General features: G+C 48.8%; 1 protein-coding gene across 1 annotated transcript; it reads right to left on the minus strand.

Moving 5' to 3' along the window:
• Window positions 1-3637: 3637 nt before the first annotated feature.
• ZNF469 (zinc finger protein 469) lies at window positions 3638-18453 on the minus strand. The gene is given in 1 exon segment (XM_034788827.1): window positions 3638-18453. A coding segment is annotated over 1 exon segment (13143 nt). The 5' UTR covers window positions 18292-18453; the 3' UTR covers window positions 3638-5148.
• Between the last annotated feature and the right edge of the window lie 806 nt (window positions 18454-19259).

Raw genomic sequence — 19259 nt, forward strand, 5'->3', positions numbered from 1 at the left:
TGCTCTTTTCCTCTTCCCGGTAGAGAGGCACTGTCTGGGACAGACACGGCTCTGTCTTGTCTTTCCCTCTCCTTTATTCATTTTGCTGGGGTGGAAATGCTCAACCCATAGGCAGACTCTGCTCACCCACCAATGATTTGTCTCGCACCCCTAGCCTGAGCGTGGGGAGCTGCACGGCTCCAGAACAGGTTTGTTCTACAGGCTCATGGCTGGAGAGGTGATCCCTGCGGTGGCTGTGTCCTGACCCGCTCCAGACTTTGAAGATGAGGACAGACGGGCTGTGGCAGTGGGTTGGGTGCCGGCGGCAGCATCGGAGTGCAGGGGTGATGGGCTCACAGCAGCCTGCCCCAATAAGGAGGCTGGCAGCGACATTCTGTGCAAGCGGTAGCCTCTGCTTTGCTGCACCCCGCCAGCCCCAGATACGGCGAGTTACACTAACCTGTTCCAGAGGTGATGAGTGCCTGGATCATTGTGGCCATATCCCCATCCCGGAGGAAGGGCAGACATTCCCTAGCCAGCGGGAGGTGGAAGGATATTTGACCATTTAAGCTAAGTGCTGACCGAAGCAGGGCGCTGGGGCTTTGCACCACTTAGACAAAGGGGTAGCAGGCATCCTCGAGGGAAGGCGAGGACAATGACCTGGCCAATTATTCCAAATTTCCCATTACACAAAGTTTCCCATGATTTTGGTCTTGCCTGGGTTGCCTTTAAACCAGCTGCTTTTTATCCAGGTAGCTTTCTCCTTTGGGCATTGTGACTTCCTTGTGATGGTGTTGGTTGCATCCATGGCAGAAGAGACACTCAGCTGGGTGAAATAGGTGCACTGCTGGAAGAAGAGTCCATGGAGAGTAGCAAGATGCCCAGTGATCTTATGTGGCTATGGAAGCAACTGGAGGCAACCATATCGCTCCATTGCATGCTGCAGATAAAGGACATCAAGGGTGAAAAGCAGTTGCCCATCACCACATTTTGGGTCATGACGGAATGACTCAAGCCAGTGTAATACTTCAGCTACATCACGTCAGCTGGGCAGCAGTACACCGTGGCCGAAAGTCAAGTAGGATGAGCATTGAGTTGTGGCCTCCATCCATGGCCATGAGGAGGCTGTCTTGGAACTACGAAAGCTGACCTGGGCTGAAGTTGGATTGGGAGGCATCCAGGATGCTGGTAGCGGTCACACATTGTTGTCACACCTTTCTCAATGACTTTGCCTAGGAATGGGAGGTCTGACACTGGGCAATAGTGGGAGAGCTTTTCTGCACCTAGCATTGGCTTTAGAGGATCAGGTGTGTTTCTCAAACAGGGCCACTTCTCGGCAGGTGGGACTGATCCCGTCTGTTAGGAGGAGAGTGGGTCTCTGCTAGCCGTCATGGCTCTGCTGCAGCTCCATTACCTCTCAGGGCTTCTAGCACTTCATTCTGGGTGACCAGGCTGAGATACGGCTGGAGTCGGGGGGCAGTGCAATGATACCCGCTAGGATATAATGACTAGCGAGGGGTGAACCTCAGAAGGGTCATTTTAGTTTGAGAGAAGCACGCAGACATTTAGATGCTGCTTAGTCTAACTTACTGGGTCTGCAAAATTGGCCGGGGATGATCACGTGGTTTCACAAGATTCCAAGCGCCTACTTCCGCCAGTGCAGCTGGGTGACCTGTGGGAACGTATTCTTGTCTTGCTGCAGGTCAGATTCTTGATCATACTAAAAGTGCAGTGGAGTGTGAAAGTGAAAAAATAATGAGACAAAAGCTAACTGTCCTCACTTATCTGATCTCAACCGGTTTGGCCACCTGCGAAAATGACAAGGTCGGTCAAAATCCTCATGTTTCAAGGCATAAGCTATGGGTCAGGCAGAAATTCTCTTGTGCCCCTTCTGGTATTTCAGACACAGGTGCATTATGGGGGATTTTTCCTGAAGCATCTGCCATTGCTAGAAATAAGATATCAAACTAGATGACCCATTGGTGTTCTGGTGTAGCAGTTCCTATGGACACCACATCACAGTTCTAGTTACTGAACTCAGGGATATCATGGTCATGAATGGGGGGCACATAAACCTACCTAGATACATGGGGCCACGTCACACAGTGATTTCGTGCATGTAAACGGTGGCTGTAGAGTCAGGTACAGTCAAGGTGAAGGAAGCAGAAAAAAGACACAGGAGCATTAAAAACATAGGACAAAATAGACTTTCTTTTAATTTGAGGTCCCATAAAAACGGCAATAATGTAGGTAATCAGTTGATGATAATATATTTGCCAGCTAAAGCAAAACCCCCAGAACTAGAATAAGCCTTTATCCAATGAAAGGAAATCTTCTCAGGCTGGTAGTGGGCTCTGCCTAGAACCGAGCTTTCCCAGCAAACCTTTGCCTATGTTAACGTCCCAGGTTACACTAAATCACTGGAGCAGGCTTTTGTCTAAGGCGAGCTTCCCAACTGACCTCCATCTTTGAAATCTACAGCCACCTCTCTCGGAGCTAGGCTTCTTGCCCAGAGTGCATCACACAGGCCTCTGGTCAAGTCAAGCTCCCACGCTACACTGACTCTTTTAAAGTTGGGGCAAATTTTATAGCTCTTTAACCCAATCCCAACTAATCTCCAGCCAATCAGTAATCACCCTCAGTGATGGTCCTCTCCTCACAAGCCACAAAGGCCTCTGTGGGTTGGCCACCTTCACAGTCTCGCTGCTCGCTTCCCAGTACATCTTATCAAACCTCATCTTGAATCCTGGCAGTGATAGTGCCGTTATGGACCAGGCAGCACGGCCCAGTGGACAGTGCACTAAGCTGCCTGGCTCCTAGTCCCAGCTCTGGCACTGACCTATAGGATAAGACCTTGGCCCCTTTGTTTCCTTATATGCAGCAGGAGGAGAACTGAACTTACCATTTCTGGGTAAAGTGCTTTGAGAGGTCTGGATGACAAGCACAATAGGTGAGATAAGTGTTATTTAAAAACTCCCATCCAGCAACTAGAGGAATGATGGCCTAGTAGGTAGGGGCTTGGAGCCTGAGAGATGCAGGTTCAATTCCGTGCTCCACCCTACAATGCCTTGTGTTCTTGGACAAGTCACTCATCTTTCTATGCCTTAGTTTCACCATCTTTTAAAGGGGGATAATGGCACTACCTTACCACAAAGGGGTGCTGTGAGGACAGATACTGTGGTAATGGGGCCACCTTAATAATAATAATAATTAATGGAGATATCCCATCTCCTAGAACTGGAAGGGACCTTGAAAGGTCATTGAGTCCAGCCCCCTGCCTTCACTAGCAGGACCAAGTACTTATTTTACCCCAGATCCCCAAGTGGTCCTCTCAAGGATTGAACTCACAACCCTGGGTTTAGCAGGCCAATGCTCAAACCACTGAGCTATCCCTTCCTCCTTAGATGCATAGAAGTCATCTAACCTAGCAAGTTATTATTTATTATTATTTGAGTGGTTATAAGACCACACCAGATCCTATTGTGCGTGTACCTGTACGTGCACATGTGCGCACACATACACACAGTAATAAACAGTCTCTGGCTGCAAACTCCCAGCAAAATTGGGGCGTGGGTGTGTGTATGCAGTGCGGGAAAGAAGAAGAAAGAAAAACATCTGACAAATTCCATGGAGTCTGGGAGTTTCTGTGAAAATATTGGAATATATTTGAAAAGATTAATTAGGTATGATTTTACAGTACCACCCCATATTTTCATCTCATACTTTATTTAACAATATTAAAGAGGCACTTTAATAGCACACATACGACATAATAAAAAGGCATTTCTTGCTCTCTTTTTCCTCTCTGACAAAATATCAAAATAAAAACTTTTGACATAACACATTGCACCCAAGGTAAATTACCTACAATAGTTTTTTATACAATACAAAGGACAGTAAAGATACATATTAACAGGATAAAGCCTCTTTTTTCCCTTTTAAAACTAAAAAAAAAAATTTTTTTTTGCAGGACAGACGCAAAGTACTCTATTTGTTCATATCACATCAGTGCATTACTTCACCTCCTTGACTTGGGAGTATTTCAATAGTATTTAAGTATCTTCCATGTCCTCATTTGCACCTGAGATTTCTTTCTGGTTCAAAGTTCAGTTGTATACCTGCTCGATAACATGACATAACCTTTTTAACACTATGGAGTACCAGCATACAGGATGTTATAAGAAGTTTTATTTTCCTGCTTTGATTTCTTTTACAGGTCACTGCTACTTCCTATCGGTTCCCTTTTCTTTTTACATCAAGGAAGTCTGTATTCACATTACAAAATAAAAATAGCACCAGTAACTGCATAGTAAAAAGCGGATACCTATTTAGCTACTAAGTCAATACAGTAAGATAGTTTAGAAGTTATACCGTTATGGTCACTTGGACAGTACTAGTCTGGTCTGGTCATTTGGCACAGTTTTATCCGTGAAACAAAAAAAGTTTGTCACAAAGGTCAAGGTGCAGTTCGCTAGCGTTATTCTCATTTTTCATGCATTTACATAATCTACAGTGGTCAAATAATGGCATCAATGTTTGAAACACTACAATAGGCCCACGCAGCAAGCAAGCTAGTTCATTATTTTCTTGGCAACATAGAAACAAATTCTTAGGAATGGCTGTCAAAATAGGTGGCACTTGATTCTTAATTTAATTTTTTTTTAATTTATCATGTCGTAGGCCAGTTCCCAATTTAATGAATTGTACAGGATTATTTGTGCAAAATCTTTAAAAAAAAATTGCTTTCTACAGTGTACTGCACCTTCTGAATAAGACGTCTATGGAATGAAGTTCATCTCTTCAAGTACTTTGTACAAAGATAACACAGAAGCAGTCTCAAAAGGGTCTGAGATTTGCAAGTATCCTTATAACCTCAGCACTTCTGCAATAAAGCAATTGCTCTTGACGATTCAGTCTGCCCAAAGCGATTACAATTTCAGTTCATGAAAATCATCAGCAACATCAAAGTTCTCGCATTTGCATGATAAATCAGGTGAATTAAAGTAGATTAGTAGACACAAAGCAAACTATTTCACAGAGACTGCAGTGCAAGTTCATTTAAACTAGACAGAAAAATCACGCTACACAAACGAATTTAATGCTTTGATAATTTTTCCCTTGCAAACCCCATGAAAGCAGCTGAGGATCACCATAAGTCACTTTCATAAATTACTCTGAAGTATCTCTTCTTAAAGGAATTTTAAAGCTCGTTAATTTCTGTCCAAACAGTTGGCTTAGGAGATTGTTCTGGGATTCGGCTGTCCTGTAATTGTGAGAGTCAGCAGGTTTAGCACCTTGGACAGCTCTGTGCCTGTTTAAAGAGCTGTGTAGGGACGTGGCGGGGCCTTTGGCTAGGAGATGGTGAAAGGTTTTCCCCAGGATGTCCTTCTTATGTTTCAGGTCTCCATTGGAATGACGGTTAGTCACCTTCTTCTGATTGTAGGTGTCCAGCGCCATCTTTTTCAGCTGGTTGCCAACTCCTGACATTCTGGGCTTGGGGATCAGTTTGTTGCAGTGCATTTCCCTCTTCCCGGGGGAAAGGGCAGAAGCCTCGTTGTTAGTCCATTCGGCTCTTTTGAGCTCTCCAGCCCCGTCGCTCCTCCCAGGGCCCGGTGTTCGGGCTTTCTTCTTCTTCCCATCTCCATCAATGTTCTCCCTAGACGCTGAGCTGCCTTTGTGACTCGAAGACTTGTGCTCTTTTCGCTTCTTAGGGTGCAGCTTGCCCGGCCCGTTCAGAGCCGGCTTGTCCAAGGATTTTCCTGGATCCGAGTGGCCGTGTTTCACAGGGTTGGCCACTCCCTCAGCTTTGAGTTGACTTGAGAGTTTGTTTTGATTGCATCCTATTTCTCTGTCGCTGGCACTGGCATTGCCATCTTTGGCACAGACACCTGTCTCAGGCATGGCTTTTTCTTTTAGTGAGCAGGGTTTCTGAATCTCCTCTGTGCTGCCCAGATTACCAGTTGCAGCGGAGGCAGCTTCGCCACTCACTTGACTGCCTGCGGTTTTCTTCTGAGGGGCTGAATCTTTGGCAGCCCTGTTTAGAACAGGTGATGATGTCTTGTCCTTCAGAGGCAGAGAGGGGTAGGCGGACTCTGAATAATTGGACTTGGATGCAATTTCCCTAGGAGCATCATCTGCATTTGGGCTGCTCCACAATGTTTTATGAGCGTCCTTGGCCAGTGGAGCTTCTACTTTTGGTGCAGAAATTTCTGGGATTTTCTTAGCTAGTTTGAGGCAAGGGATCTCGTCGACAGGCTCTTCTCGTGAACTGGGATTGTCCAATATCCCCACCACGTGTTCTCTTTGATTGCCCGTGGTTGGTTTTTCTTGGCCATCTGCATGCCCATGTTTCTCAGTGAGATGAGGTGGAGATAGCTTTCCATCCGTGGCCTGGTTATGAGCTAAATTAGAAAGGTCCATACGAAATTCAGAAGAGTCCAGGAAAGGAAGAGACTTCCCATCAAAGGCTCCTTTGTCTAGTTCTTCAATGGAAAGCATCGTGGTGTAACTGAGCTCTGGATCACTCACAACAGCCTGGGGCAGAGAAGGAGACAGGCAAGGGGGCGGCGGGAGGGTATTGAACTGAGATTTTTCCATTTCAGCCAGGAGGTCTTTGAAGTCACCCACGAGGTCTTCTGTTTTCACAGAGGTTTGGGGCAAAGTTGCTCCAGGGTCATCACCTGTTTCAGGGCAGGACTCACTGGGAGATGGTAAAGGCACATCAGCTAGCTGTAGATCATTACTATGGTCAAGGTGCATCGGTGGGTTGTGTGGATCCAAGCTGCCATGGTGTGTGAGCTTCCTTTTCTTGCGTGGTGGCATGTCCTCCCTTGGATAGTTTTCCTCTTTGATTTTCTCATTGCCATCCTTGGAGGAGATGCCAGGCCTCATGACCCCTCTGAATTTGAAAGTCTTGTTGCTTCCCGCCAGGTGCTTCTCCATGTGCCTGTCGTACTGTTCTTTCTTAGAGAAGGTGTAGTTGCACATGCTGCATATGAACGACTTTTTGATGACATGCATGACGTCCGCGCAGAGCTCACACGCATACAGCGTGGTGTGCTTGATCTCCGGCTCCTCTGCTATCCCATGATCTTGACTCAGGTGGCTTCGAAGCTCTTTGGTTTCCGGATAGAACATTGGGCACTTGTGGCACAAGTAAATCTTCTGTAAGCTGTGCACCACTAAGTGGCGCTGGAGCTTGAAGGGCTTGGGAAATTGTTTTCCACAGTGATGGCAATCTCTGGAAGGATCCTTGCAGTCCGGATGCATGGGGACAGCTTTTTGAGTGCTTTCACCTTTTGGCATATTGTCTGGAGATGGACTGGCAGACCCTTTGGAAGAGCTGGAGGCGAAGGAAGATGGTTTAATTCTGACACTACTTTCCAAGGCGTCTTTAGTTACCTTTGCCTCTGGGTTGGGGGGTGGCTCTTTTAGGCTCTTGTTCTCTTTGCTGGCAAGGTGTTTGCTGGCGGAATCCACCAGCTTGGATGACTTGCTTGGTTTCCGATACATGATGGTATTCAGGAAGTGGGTGACCGCAGCGTTGTCCTCGCTGAAGCAGGTGGGCAGACCCATCGTTGATTTCTGAGCCTGACCTTTCCGAGCGAACTGCGTGGCGTGCTCTCTGAGATGCTCGTTGTACATCCAGACATCGGAAATCTCCTTCAGGCACATTCCGCAGGCCCACAGGCCAGCTTTGTTTTTTGCATGCTTCTCTTTTAAATGGTCCCTCAATTGCTCCCTTGAGCTGAATTTGCGCTGGACACACATATAGCAGGTAGGTGGAGGGGAAGGGTTATGGGTGAGTTTGTGAAAGTCCAGTTCCCCTAAGGTGAGAAACCACTGGAAACACACTTTGCATTTGTATTGTTTGTCCTTAGACTTGATGTTCATATCGTTGCGATTTTTGCCTGGCTTCCCATCTTCTAGCTTATTTTTGCTGTGTTTGTTATGCTGGCTTGGCTTCTGCTTGAAACACACCAGGCTTTCATCCAAATGGCCAGGATTATCTTTGCAAGGGCTGAAAAAGCACATGTCCTGCATCTTGAACTTTGCACTCAACATCTCAATGTCAATCGTATGAAACTCAGGTGAGCCTTGGCCCTCACTGATCTTGCTGTTGAAGGGTTCCTCTTCCAGCTCTGGGGGTTCTGGGCTAGTTTCTGCTATTGAATGTTCATTTTCAAGCTCCGTAGGGGACTTGAACAGTATTTCATCAGCAGGAAGATTTTCTGCCTCCTTTTCAAGACTTCCCCAAATGTTCAAGTTCGGAATGTTTTCCATCTGGTTGTTTTGGCAGAGGAAGGTTAACATGTTATCATCCTCCAGGTCAATGACCTCCTTCCTTTGGCTGTTTTTCTCATAATCTGGCTGCAGTGCAATATTTGTGGAAGCGTTGGAGCTGGCATCACACCCCTTTGGCTTACTGCTGTGACACATGTTTAGCATCAAGGCATCGTCAATGGAGATGGTTTCATATTCACAAGGATCGTCCCTGGTGACACAGAAAGAGCTGGTTTCACTGAGGTCTGAAGCCAGCCGGATGGGAAAGAAGTCTATGGAACGCACTGGCCCGACATTTGCATCAGTGACAGGTTTGGGTTTCTTGGTTCGTTTCCCATACACACGCGTGCACTTCCTCCGGGTGAACTGGTTGTCCCTTGGAAACAGCTGTGCAAATGTGACGTCATCATCAAATAAACCCTGCAGGTCTGGCTCAGTTGCATCACCAGTGCAGGACTCCTTTCTCTGTAGCAACTCTCCCTTTCGCCAGGGCTTTGACTCTGCCAAACAAGGGCTGTCATCAGAAGCACTTTCCAACATGCCTTTAATGGGATCCTTGTTGGCCGTTTCAGATTCACACGTTTCTAACGACAGATCTGGTCTGGAAGGACTCAAGGGATGCCCGAAGGCACTACTATGATTCCCATGATTGCTCTCTCCCAAGGAATTCTCATGTTCTTTCACATTTGTGCCAACACCATCATCATGCTGTTCTTTGCATACCTTGCTCAACCCCTTTTCCACTTGCTTCATGAACCCACTTGCCCATTTCTCTTTGGCCTGTGCCTTTTCTCCTTGACTTGGATCTTCCATCTGCTTTTGACAGCTCACGGGGACCTTTAGTGACTCCTGTCTGTCTGTCTCCATGGAAGAGACGACCCAATCACCCACTTCATCTGCATGCTTAACTATGCAAGGTGACCGTTTTGCTGTGTGAGACTGCTGGGGCGAGCATGGCCTGTCTTGTTCCTCTGCTGAGATGCAGCTGCCTGGCTCAGCCAAGTCTTCAATCACATTTGACAGACTGGAGTTGATTCTACTGGAAACAACATTGGAAGGACCATCAACAGCATTCTTCTCCAGGTCGGACAATCCATTGACTTCACTTTCATTGGGAAACATCTTTACTTTCCTTCTTGCTTTTCTACTTAGTTTCTTCTCTAAATTTCTATTTAACCCCCCAGGATCTTTGCTTTGGCTTCTTCTGCCTTTTCCTCGTTTATTTGGTTGCTTTCTAGGACCGGGTTTTTCTGTCACTGATTCATCCAATCCCCCTGTATCTGAGCTATGAGATTTTGTCTTTGTTTCTTTACTCAGAATATCTGTGTGATGACGTTCATGGCACACTTCAAGTGATATGACACTGAGGTCACTGAGCACTCTACTAACTACTTCTTGCATTTGTGCATTGGGCTCCTTCTCTTGACCTGCACATGTTTTCTTGGAGACATGTCCAACAGCGCTGGTTGGCATTTGTGTGTTATTCATTCTCTCTTTGGCAGTGGCCTTTATGCTTTTCCTAGAGACTTTCTTGGACATTTTAGATGTTTTCTCCAGCAGATTCAAACTGAACTTTGAAGTTTTGCTTGGCAGCAGTGTGCCGTCATTTTTCGTCCGATGCTTTACAGCTTTGTGTCTGGTCAATCCTGGTTTGGATCTAAAAGATGCTGAACAAATATCACAAGTGACTTGGAGGCCATTTTCTTTCTTTTCTTTCAGATGCCCATTTCTGGATGCATTTGGGATATTTTTAAACATGCCACTCTCCTCTTCTTGCTCCATGTTATTTAACATACAACTGCTGTCTCCTCCAGTACTCTCAGCCCCATGGCTTTCCGAGTCATCTCCTTTTGAATTATTTTCTCTATTATCCACATTTTTGGAGGGGTCACTAGGTCTCATCTCCGGCACCTCTGTAAACTGGTGGACCTCTTGATCAACAGGGCCAGAATCTGCTGTTCTTTCAAAGGCAGTACTTACAACAGTTGGGATCTGTTGAATGACAAAGCTATTGCACGTGGCCTCTGGCTCATTTTGATGTTTATTTTCATTATAATGGCACTTTTTAAGCTCCTTTTCTTGATTTAAGTTTACCTCTCCGTCTCTTTCTCCAACTGGCGAAAGATTAGTGGGCTGCGTTGAGTAATCTTTGGTTTCTGGTGTGGGCTGACAAGCATGGATGCCCTGCAGAGGCACTGACTGAGAATTAATAATCATGTCTGTGACGGTGCATGTCTTGCTTCCTTTATAAAGAGGGCATAACAGCTCAGCACAAGTGCTTTCTGGCAGCCCATCATGAATGTCATTTTGATCCAAAGATGGCATGCAGGGAAGAATACAGTCATTAATTTGCAATTTCTGGGGGCTTTCGATCTCCAAACCAGAAACTGCCAGCTCACCGGGGCATCGTGGAACATGAGGTTCTGCTGGTCCTTCTTTTTCAGACTGCCCAAAATTATTTAGAACGTCTTCGGCAAGACAATGACGAATGTTTCCAATAGCATCCAAAGGTGCGGGAGCAGTGGTGTTGCATTGCGGAAGGGTGGGTTGAAAGACACGTGTGTCTTTCCATTTTCCTTGCTCTAAAGGATTTTGCGTGGAACAGCAAACTAGATTTTTCTCTGAGTCAGAGTTGAACCTTTTTACAATAAATGAACTTGACTGAGTCTCTGTGTCAAGCACAGGGGCCGTGTATCTATCCTCTTCTGAGAGCTGCACACTGAAGTCCGAGAACTCTACCTTTTCATTATTACCGTTCTGCAAATATTGGTGGTGAGAAAAGCTAGTTTGCAAAGGCAAACTGGCCAGAGAGTCCTCTTTGGAGTGACAAGGGTCAAGGGCCTGCTTTTTCTTTCCACTGCCGTCTTCAGGAAGCTGAGCATTTACGGAATAGATGTTAGTTTCATGCAATACATTATATTCCTGGGGAAGATCTTCAGAAGGATTCAAAGAGCTAACAGGACCCAAAGACGCACTGCAAGGAAGCTGTGTCTCATGTCCCACCTGATTATTGGCTGACCCTATGCATTTGGTTTTTATGGTGCATGACAACTGCATTTGATGACTAGCTCCCTCAGACCAAGCATTACATTCAGCAGTGCTTACTTTTAGTGTCTCCGTCAGTGCATTGCCTAATGTTTCTTTCTCAAACAAACTATGGCTTAAATAGGATTGTCTGTGGTTTTTAAATGCCAAGGTTGCTTTGTTTTTATCTTGCTCCTGCTCCGCCACAATCTGATCAGCTTTCTTTACCTGCCCTAGCAATGGGGTTACCGTTGCGCTGCTGCATGGTGAGAGGTTATTATGCTCTTGTGATACGCCATCTGCACAGATATTAATGTCACTCGGCTCGGAACATTCATCCGCTAAGTGCTGCAGCTCCGTTACATCATTGTGCGGCTTGTGGTTTGCAAATGTGGATTGCTCTGCAGTGTAGGTGTCTGTTTCGTTGCACGATTCCAGCTGTTCACCTGCCTCTGGAAAAACTCCAGCTGCTTCTGATGTGGGAGCCGTGCTCTCTGCTTCTCCTCCCGTGGGCTCGTTCCCCTCTACACATGCATGAACACATGCTGAATTCTCGCCTTCCCCTTCCTGCTCAGACTGGATATTGGCATTTGAAGGTTGGTGGTTGGCAGAGAGCAGTATTGGGAAGCATGGCATCATCAGCTCTTCTTCATTATTCTTGACTGTCCGGGCAACAAACAGTTGGAGCTGCTGTAATGGGTTCGCTGTAGTTTCTTGGGAGGCTAGCACCTTTTCTGTACCACAATCAGTCTCTTTGGACACACTCAGTATATCGAATAATAATGCTTTCCGGTTGCTAGCCTTGTCAAAGGGCCCTGGGGTTTGGTAGACTGCAGGATCCTTCCTTTCTTCAGTCTCTTCCAATAAAACAGGTCCATTGTCGTCACCTTCAAAGTGCACTGAGCTTTTTAGCACTTTGGGTGACTCGGCTTTGTCTAAAGGTCTTTCTTCTGAGTCCAGGTCATTTGTGGCATGAGAAGACAAAGCGAGATCCAAGGTGGGGACCCGATCTTCCTGAAACCCAAATTCAGATTTCAGATTTGGAACGTGGCTGCTGAAAGATTCCAGCTCTGGAGGCTCATCAAAGGTTTTATCCATTTTCCCTGGCTCGGAAAACCCGTCAGCTCCGTGTTTACTTGGCAGGGATGGAAACATATCGTGTTTCTTTAGTTCAGCTGCCTCTAGAGTTTTAGGGAACAAGGTATCAGTAACCATGGCAGGGCTTTTTATCATATGGCCTGTGTAGATTGGAGCCTCTAATTTGTCTGGCATGCATGAATCAGGGATAACCTGGGAAGGTTCATTCTCCATCTCTCTGGAGTCACTTTCCTTGGAAGTTTCTGCATCCTTCAGAGCTTCCGGGAACTTATCGCAGGCCTCTTTGGAACAGAAATGATCTACAGAGATTGAATCTTCAGCAGCTGGTGTACACATGCTTGATTCTAAAGAATTAAACGCTGCTGGGCAGGGCCAAGAATCCTGGTGGTTCTTATAGTTGCCATCTATGTTGGGAACTGTAGGCTTCTCATTCACTAAACTTTGGCCCACACAGACTTTTGTGGAAAGAAGGTTTGTATTCCCCAGGGCATCTGTAAAGAACAAACCCTTTTCATTCCCTGTCTCTTGATCCATGTGTATAGGTGAAAACTGGTCAGTTGCTTTTCTCAGCTGTGTGCCGATGTGTTGCTCAGATTTCTGATGGACGTCGGATGCCTCATTATTTAATTTGCTGGTTTGCAGCTGACTTTCCAGTTCCGTAACTAATCGCTTGATCTCCAGTTCATCATCTGATATATTGTTCATAAAAGCTACATTATAATCTCCAATCCTGTCTGACAAAGGTAAAGACATTTGATTGTGCGTTATGGCTCCCGCATCTGGGAATTTCTTAGCTAATGGCTTTTCCACCGAAAGGGTATGAAACTGACTAATGTCTTCCGACAAAATTGGAGACACTTCCTCCATTAGACCCCAGTCCTTCTCTTGAAGAAATGGAGGATACTGCTGCTCAAACGGCATCGTTTTGCTGGGTGGATTGCATCCAAATGGGACATAATTGTCCTTACTTGTGACGATGCTGTCGTATAATGGAGTATCAAACTCAGCTACAGGAAGTTCTCCGAAAATTGAAGAGGAGTCAAAGCCAAGAGGGGAAGACACTTTGGTCTGCTGATTTTCTGAGGCAAAGGGGGTGAAATCGGAGTGCTTCTGCTCAAATGAACTGGTGCTAATGTCATCCTGGCATAAGTACATATCGTCAATGTGTGAGGCCCTCACGGCTGGAGGCTTTGAGAACAGGTTAGGATCATAGCGACTGGATAGGTCTTTGTGGTCATAAAGTGGGTCGTCAGTGCTCACATAGGTATCGGGTCCTTTGATGGCTAGCATCATTCCAACAGGATCCCCATTGTAACAGCCGACTGGAGCAGCATAATCTTTATGGTCCTCACAAAGTCCATGTTCCTTTAAGTACTTGATTCCAGCAGGCGAATAGGTAGCGCTCACCTGTCCAGGGCTGGCATCAGTACCAATGTGAGAGGGAGGAATTAACTCTTCTGTATGGTAAGGAAGGGTGTCCTCATTATAAGCAGCAAATGGACACCTCTGACTGGTCATTGTCAAATCAGTGGAATCTTGAGCACCTGGCTTAGGTCTCGCTGTCTCACCTGCATGGCTAGTGGCTCCTTTCTGCTCCTCTGCATCCTCCTCACAGTAAAGGCTGACGGGACTCTTGTTGAAGGCGTCTCTGCTGTGATGTTGTTTTTCTTTGCTTTCTGGTGAGCTTTCCTCGTTCCTATAACCTGCCGGAGAACTGTGTGACCTATCGCTGTGACGTGTCGTGGAGCCAGTCAGCAAAAATTTGGCTGAGCCAAACCTCCTTGTCCCTCTGGAAAAGCCCGCTTTGGTTTTATTGCTCGTCTTTAGAGTCTCTTTATCAAGGAGGTTCAGCGGGTTCCTTGGAAGTGGTGTGAGGTGCTCAGAACTATCTGGGTATCTTCTGTCCTGGACGCTTTCCTTCTCATTGTCAGAGTCGGCCCTTTCAGTGCTTGGGGGGCTAGCGCCGGTTTCACTGGACAGGCTAGTGCTACGATTGCTGCCGGTGGACGATCGGCTGCTTCGCCTTCGGATTCTGGCTGCAACGCCATCTTTCTTTATTGCTTCATTGCTTGGGGCCCGCCTGTGCTCCTGACCCTCTCTCTTTGGGCTATAGGTCCAGGTTGGCTCTTTCTCTTTGGCCGTCTCACCTCTCCCTGAGCGCCTCTTGCTAAAGCTGCGCTTGGTCCGCCCGTTCAACGCGGACCCCAGCGACCTTCAGCCATGCAGCTTGGCATACGCCACCCCTTCGTCATCAGAAAAAGACATGTACTCGTACTCGCCAAATTTACTGTCCTGGGCTGCCGGCAGCAGCCTCTCGGTGGCTCTGGAGACCGGCGTGTTCTTCTCGCTCTTCGCATGCAGCTTGTGCAGCTTGTTTTTCTGCTGCACGATTTTATGAATGAGCTCCTTGCTCCACGTGCCGCTCCTCGGCTTCCGCTTTTTCACGTCCTTCATTGAGAACTGCAGCAGCTTGGGGTTCTTATTGACAGGCCCTGGGGTGGTACCACTTGGCCTGATTTCACTCTTCAGATAAGCATCCTCACTAAGGCTTCTGGGCTGGTTTTTATCAGAGTCAGGTTTGGTCATAGTCACCGGAGCAACAGAGCCGCCATCACCCTTCCTCCCCGTCTTCAGCTTGGTATTCATGTCAGGCTGTGCTTTATCACTCGTCACCCGATTTGCAGCCTTGCTCTGAGCCAGCTCCTTGACACTGGATTTCTCCAGCCTTTTGTTCCCTCGGTCTGTGAACTTGCCTGCCAGTCTCCTCTTAGGAACATGCTGTGTCCCCGATGCTCTGCTCTGAGCCTGCTCTCCGCTGGGATGATCCTCTTCATAGTAACAGAGGGCTTTCAACTGACTCGCTGGCTTCTCGTCCTTCCCCGCGTGCTTCAGTTTGTTCTCCGAGGCTGGGCCATCCTTCACCTTGTGCGGCACCCCGCTGCCTGGGCCCTTCACCGACGTGAGTTCCTCATCAGCAAACACATCTATGAAGCTACTGTCAATCTCGGGGTTATCGGACTGATACTCCAGCCCATTCAGTGCTTCCGTGATCAGACTATCCAGCTTGGCATCATCGATTTCTAAGTCGGAAGCAGTAAGTGGCAAGGAATTTGTGGTTAGCCCATGAAATATATGGCCTTTCAGCGGGTCCTCCTTTGCCTCCCCTCTGCCTTCCCCGTCTAAGAGGAAATTGACGGGCTTGTTTAACGCGAGCAGGTGCGAATGAGTGTCAGGAGAAAGTGATGGCCCTGGCCTGGCTTGGGAGTGTTTCGTGGACTCTGGAGGGAGCTGCTTCCTGGCCTCGGCCCCCCTGGGAGAGTCTCTCATCTCGCCCTGGAAAGCCGCATGCGAGCCGCAGAACTGGCGGTGCTCCAGGAAGGAGGAGAGGTTGCTGTAGTTCTGGTCACACTGTTTGCAGGTCAGCAGCACGTCCAGCTGGTCCAGGCTTGCACTGCTCAGCGAGTTCGCCAGCAGGTGATGGGAGGAGTAAGGCGGGGGAGGTGGCTCCCCCTCGAAGGCATCCAGGCAGCCCTTGGCCATGTCGACATCTGGCTTGTGGAACTGGGTCTCCGGGAGGCATTTGAGAAGGTGCTCGTCCTTTGGGGCGTCCAGGGGGAAGTGGAAGGGCTTGATGGAGTCTGGCGGGTGGTAGTGGAGTGAGCTGGAGTTCAGGATGTCCGAGGGGTGGCAGGGATGGTGAAAGAAGGGTGCCGGGGTAAGTGTTGCAGACAGCTGGCTGTCTTCGAAGCTGTGGTTGACCGGGCTACTGGACATAGGCGAGAGAGAAGAACACGTGCTGCTGCAGGTGGGGTTGGGGACAGGTGACGGGAGCGGAGACTCGCACGGTGAAGCAGCCACCAAGGCCGACGGCGGCAGAGACAACGTCGGATTGGGAGAGCTCCTGGAGGTGGCCGGTGGCACCGTTTGGTTCATGCCGAAGAAGAGGGCTTTGCTCCTGGAGTCGCATGTGGGAGACCCAGTGTCCTTCCCACCTTCAAAGGAGAAAGCGTTCGTTGAGCCGCAGCTCTGCCGGGTGGGGTCCCTCCTTTGCACCACGAGACCCTCCCCTGCCAGGAGCTTCTGGCTGTGATACCTGGAGGTGCCTTTCTGCAGACTGCTGCCCCCTGGCCATTGCGAGGTGCCCAGGGGGAATGGGAATTTCTGGCTGGTGAGCTGTCTGGATAGTTCTATCCTGTTCTGGCTGGGCACTGCGGAGGTGAGATGTATTTGCTGCCAAGGCATCCTGGAGTTTTTCTGCACGTGCTGCCTCTGCTCAGGACTGGACTGGCACTCGAATGAGAACTGACTTCCAACAGGGTTTGAATAAGGTGCTGAAGTCGGGTCCACGGGAGAGAACGCCTTACTGGCTCCATCCCAGGCTTGCAAGAGCCGGGGGTGGGCTTGAGGTGTACTGGGCATGCTTTTCTCAAAAGGCACCGATCCTGTGCTCATGCCGCTCGCCGGGGAATCGCAATAAACTTTGTTCTGAAAGTGCACTTGGGGGAGAGAGTTCTGTGGCATATTCCTTCGAAGAGAGCTACCTTGGGTCAGTATCCTTTGACTAGGTCCATTGTCTTTCAGTGAAGGCTGCCCCTTACTCACTGGCTTTGGCATACTAGTCGCATGTAAACTAGGTGGGAAAACGGATTGGTTTTCTTGGAAAGTGCTTGGAGTTTGGTCGATAGCACCAGAAGAAGAGAGAGCACCATTGAGCTCACTGGAATGCTGGTTCCTTCCTTTGTAGCAAGGCAGAGGGGACTGCGGCTGGACCCCTGGGGCCGAGGAATGTAGGAACTGAGCTGGCTGAGAAGACAGGCCATATGTCCTGCCGTCTGGGGCTACGGTTTCGTAGGAGCCGTTGCTCAGAGCCTCCTCTTGCCAGTCCCTGGAGGAAGAATGAAAGCCGAAAGCACCATGAATCACCTGGTTAGTTGCCAGTGAAACATCCATATAATCTTGGCTGGTAGTGTCATTACGGAAAGGATCCTTTGCTACATCATGCAGCGGCTGGAAGGGGTATTGAAATGGCAAGGAGCCCAAACAGTGCGTGCTGGCTTTGCCGCTCTCGGGGAAGGGGCATGGTTTCGGAGCAGAGATACCATAGCTAGCACCCGGGAAGTTTTTGTCCGGTGAAGGCCAAGACTTATTCCCATTTGCCTGGAACTCTAAATAGTGTAACTGCCCGTTAGTGCCAGGGCTTTTGTGGGGGAGGCCAGCCGACGGCTGTCCTTTCCCGCTGTGGTTCTGGCGTGCGGCGGCTGGCGTGTGTGAGGTATAGTTGCCGGAGGTAAGGCTGGAGGAGACCTCCGGGAAGCACTGGGTGAAGCTCAGGTCCTCTTGCTCGAGCTCCGCCTCCCTCTCGGGGATGCTGGGCACGTGGAATCGGTAGCTTCCCGAGCTGGGTCCTCGGCTGACTTCTGGCTTCTTGGGCGGGGTGACCTTCTGCTGGGGGTAGGCGATGCCAATGGTGGGGTTGGACCGAGAGTTGCTAATGCTGAGCCTGTACAGCTGGTGGTGACTGCGCTCCCCTTTCCCAGACCGCCTGTTCTTATCCCTCACTCGGCTCTTCCCCGGGGGAGACGGCGGGCTCCCCTTGATGCTGCCCCACGGGACATCGCTGCAAAACTTGGGCTTGTTGTGGAGGGACTTGAAGTCGATCTTGCCCGCTTGCTGCGGCCTGATCACAGCTTCCCGTTGGCTGTGGGGCTCTTTGTCCTTGACGTTGGGAAAGTGGGATCCGCTCTCGGTCCCTTTGGGCAAGCACAGCTCCGAGGTGTCCAGGGAGCTACCATTAAACTCCCCGCCACCTTTCCCACTGAAACGTTCAAAGGCAAAATCTTTGTCTTGATCTTTGGAGCTGGACTCAGTATCGCTGACGGCATAAACATGCTGGGTCTCTCCTGTCATGATACCGAGGGGTAGGGCTAGAAGGCACTCGTTTCCCTTACATCTGTGGGATTAGATCCTTCCTTCACGAGCATGGTCTCTTGGTGGTAGGTGGCTAGGATGAGGCTTGGTTAAATAGGCAGGGGTACGCCACTCCCACATCTATCCTGGTTACTGGGCAGGTCTTGCTGGTAAAGAGCACCTGGGATTCGCCTCATGCTTCCAGATGGGACCTACAATAGAGAAAAACCCCAATGAGTCTAAGGAGGCCAACGGACATGGGCATGTCTAATAGCACGGAGCAAGGGGAAGCCACAGCTCAGATGGGGGCTGGATTCTCCCATCCTGCGCCCTGTGGAGTCAGCCACGCCTGGGCACAGAGTGAGTGTTGAATGCTACTATCCTGATTTGTCAGTGTTTGACCCCCGCCCCCTGCACAGATGTGAATGATGGCACAAGGAGCCAGGCGGGATGGATCAGGCCCCTCGGGGAGTGTATTTCACCCGTATCTTTCCAGGGAAGTTTTTGGGCAGCCTGACTTCTAGCTAACCGGAGATGGATGACATTTCTACGGCAGAAGAAAGCAGTTTGGCTCCTATACCTGTGGGCACCTGGGAGCAGAGTGATCAGAACATCGGCTTGGGGAAGAACCTCACGCAGGATTTCAGAGAAATTCCTCTGACAGGCTTCTCTCCCCGATTGCAAACGCCCCCCCAAACATCCAGCTTTGCAGAGGACGTTCTCAGCCTTTTCGGCAACGCACGCTAAGGGAGGCATCTTTTCTTCCCTTGGAAGCTATTTCTCCGGGCTTATTAGCAACGTAAGCGGAAAAAGATGACAGAAGGGCTCCACCTATGGATTACTGGCCTTGACGGACAGGGGCAGGCTCTGCACTTTGGCATTCCTTTGACGATGTCCTGAAAACAGAGAGCCCACCTTTCCCTATGCCCGTCCCACCCCCTGCTCTCCAGCTCTCCCTTTGACATTCT

This window comes from Trachemys scripta, chromosome 13 (genome assembly GCF_013100865.1).
Source record: "Trachemys scripta elegans isolate TJP31775 chromosome 13, CAS_Tse_1.0, whole genome shotgun sequence".
NCBI lineage: Eukaryota > Metazoa > Chordata > Testudines > Emydidae > Trachemys > Trachemys scripta.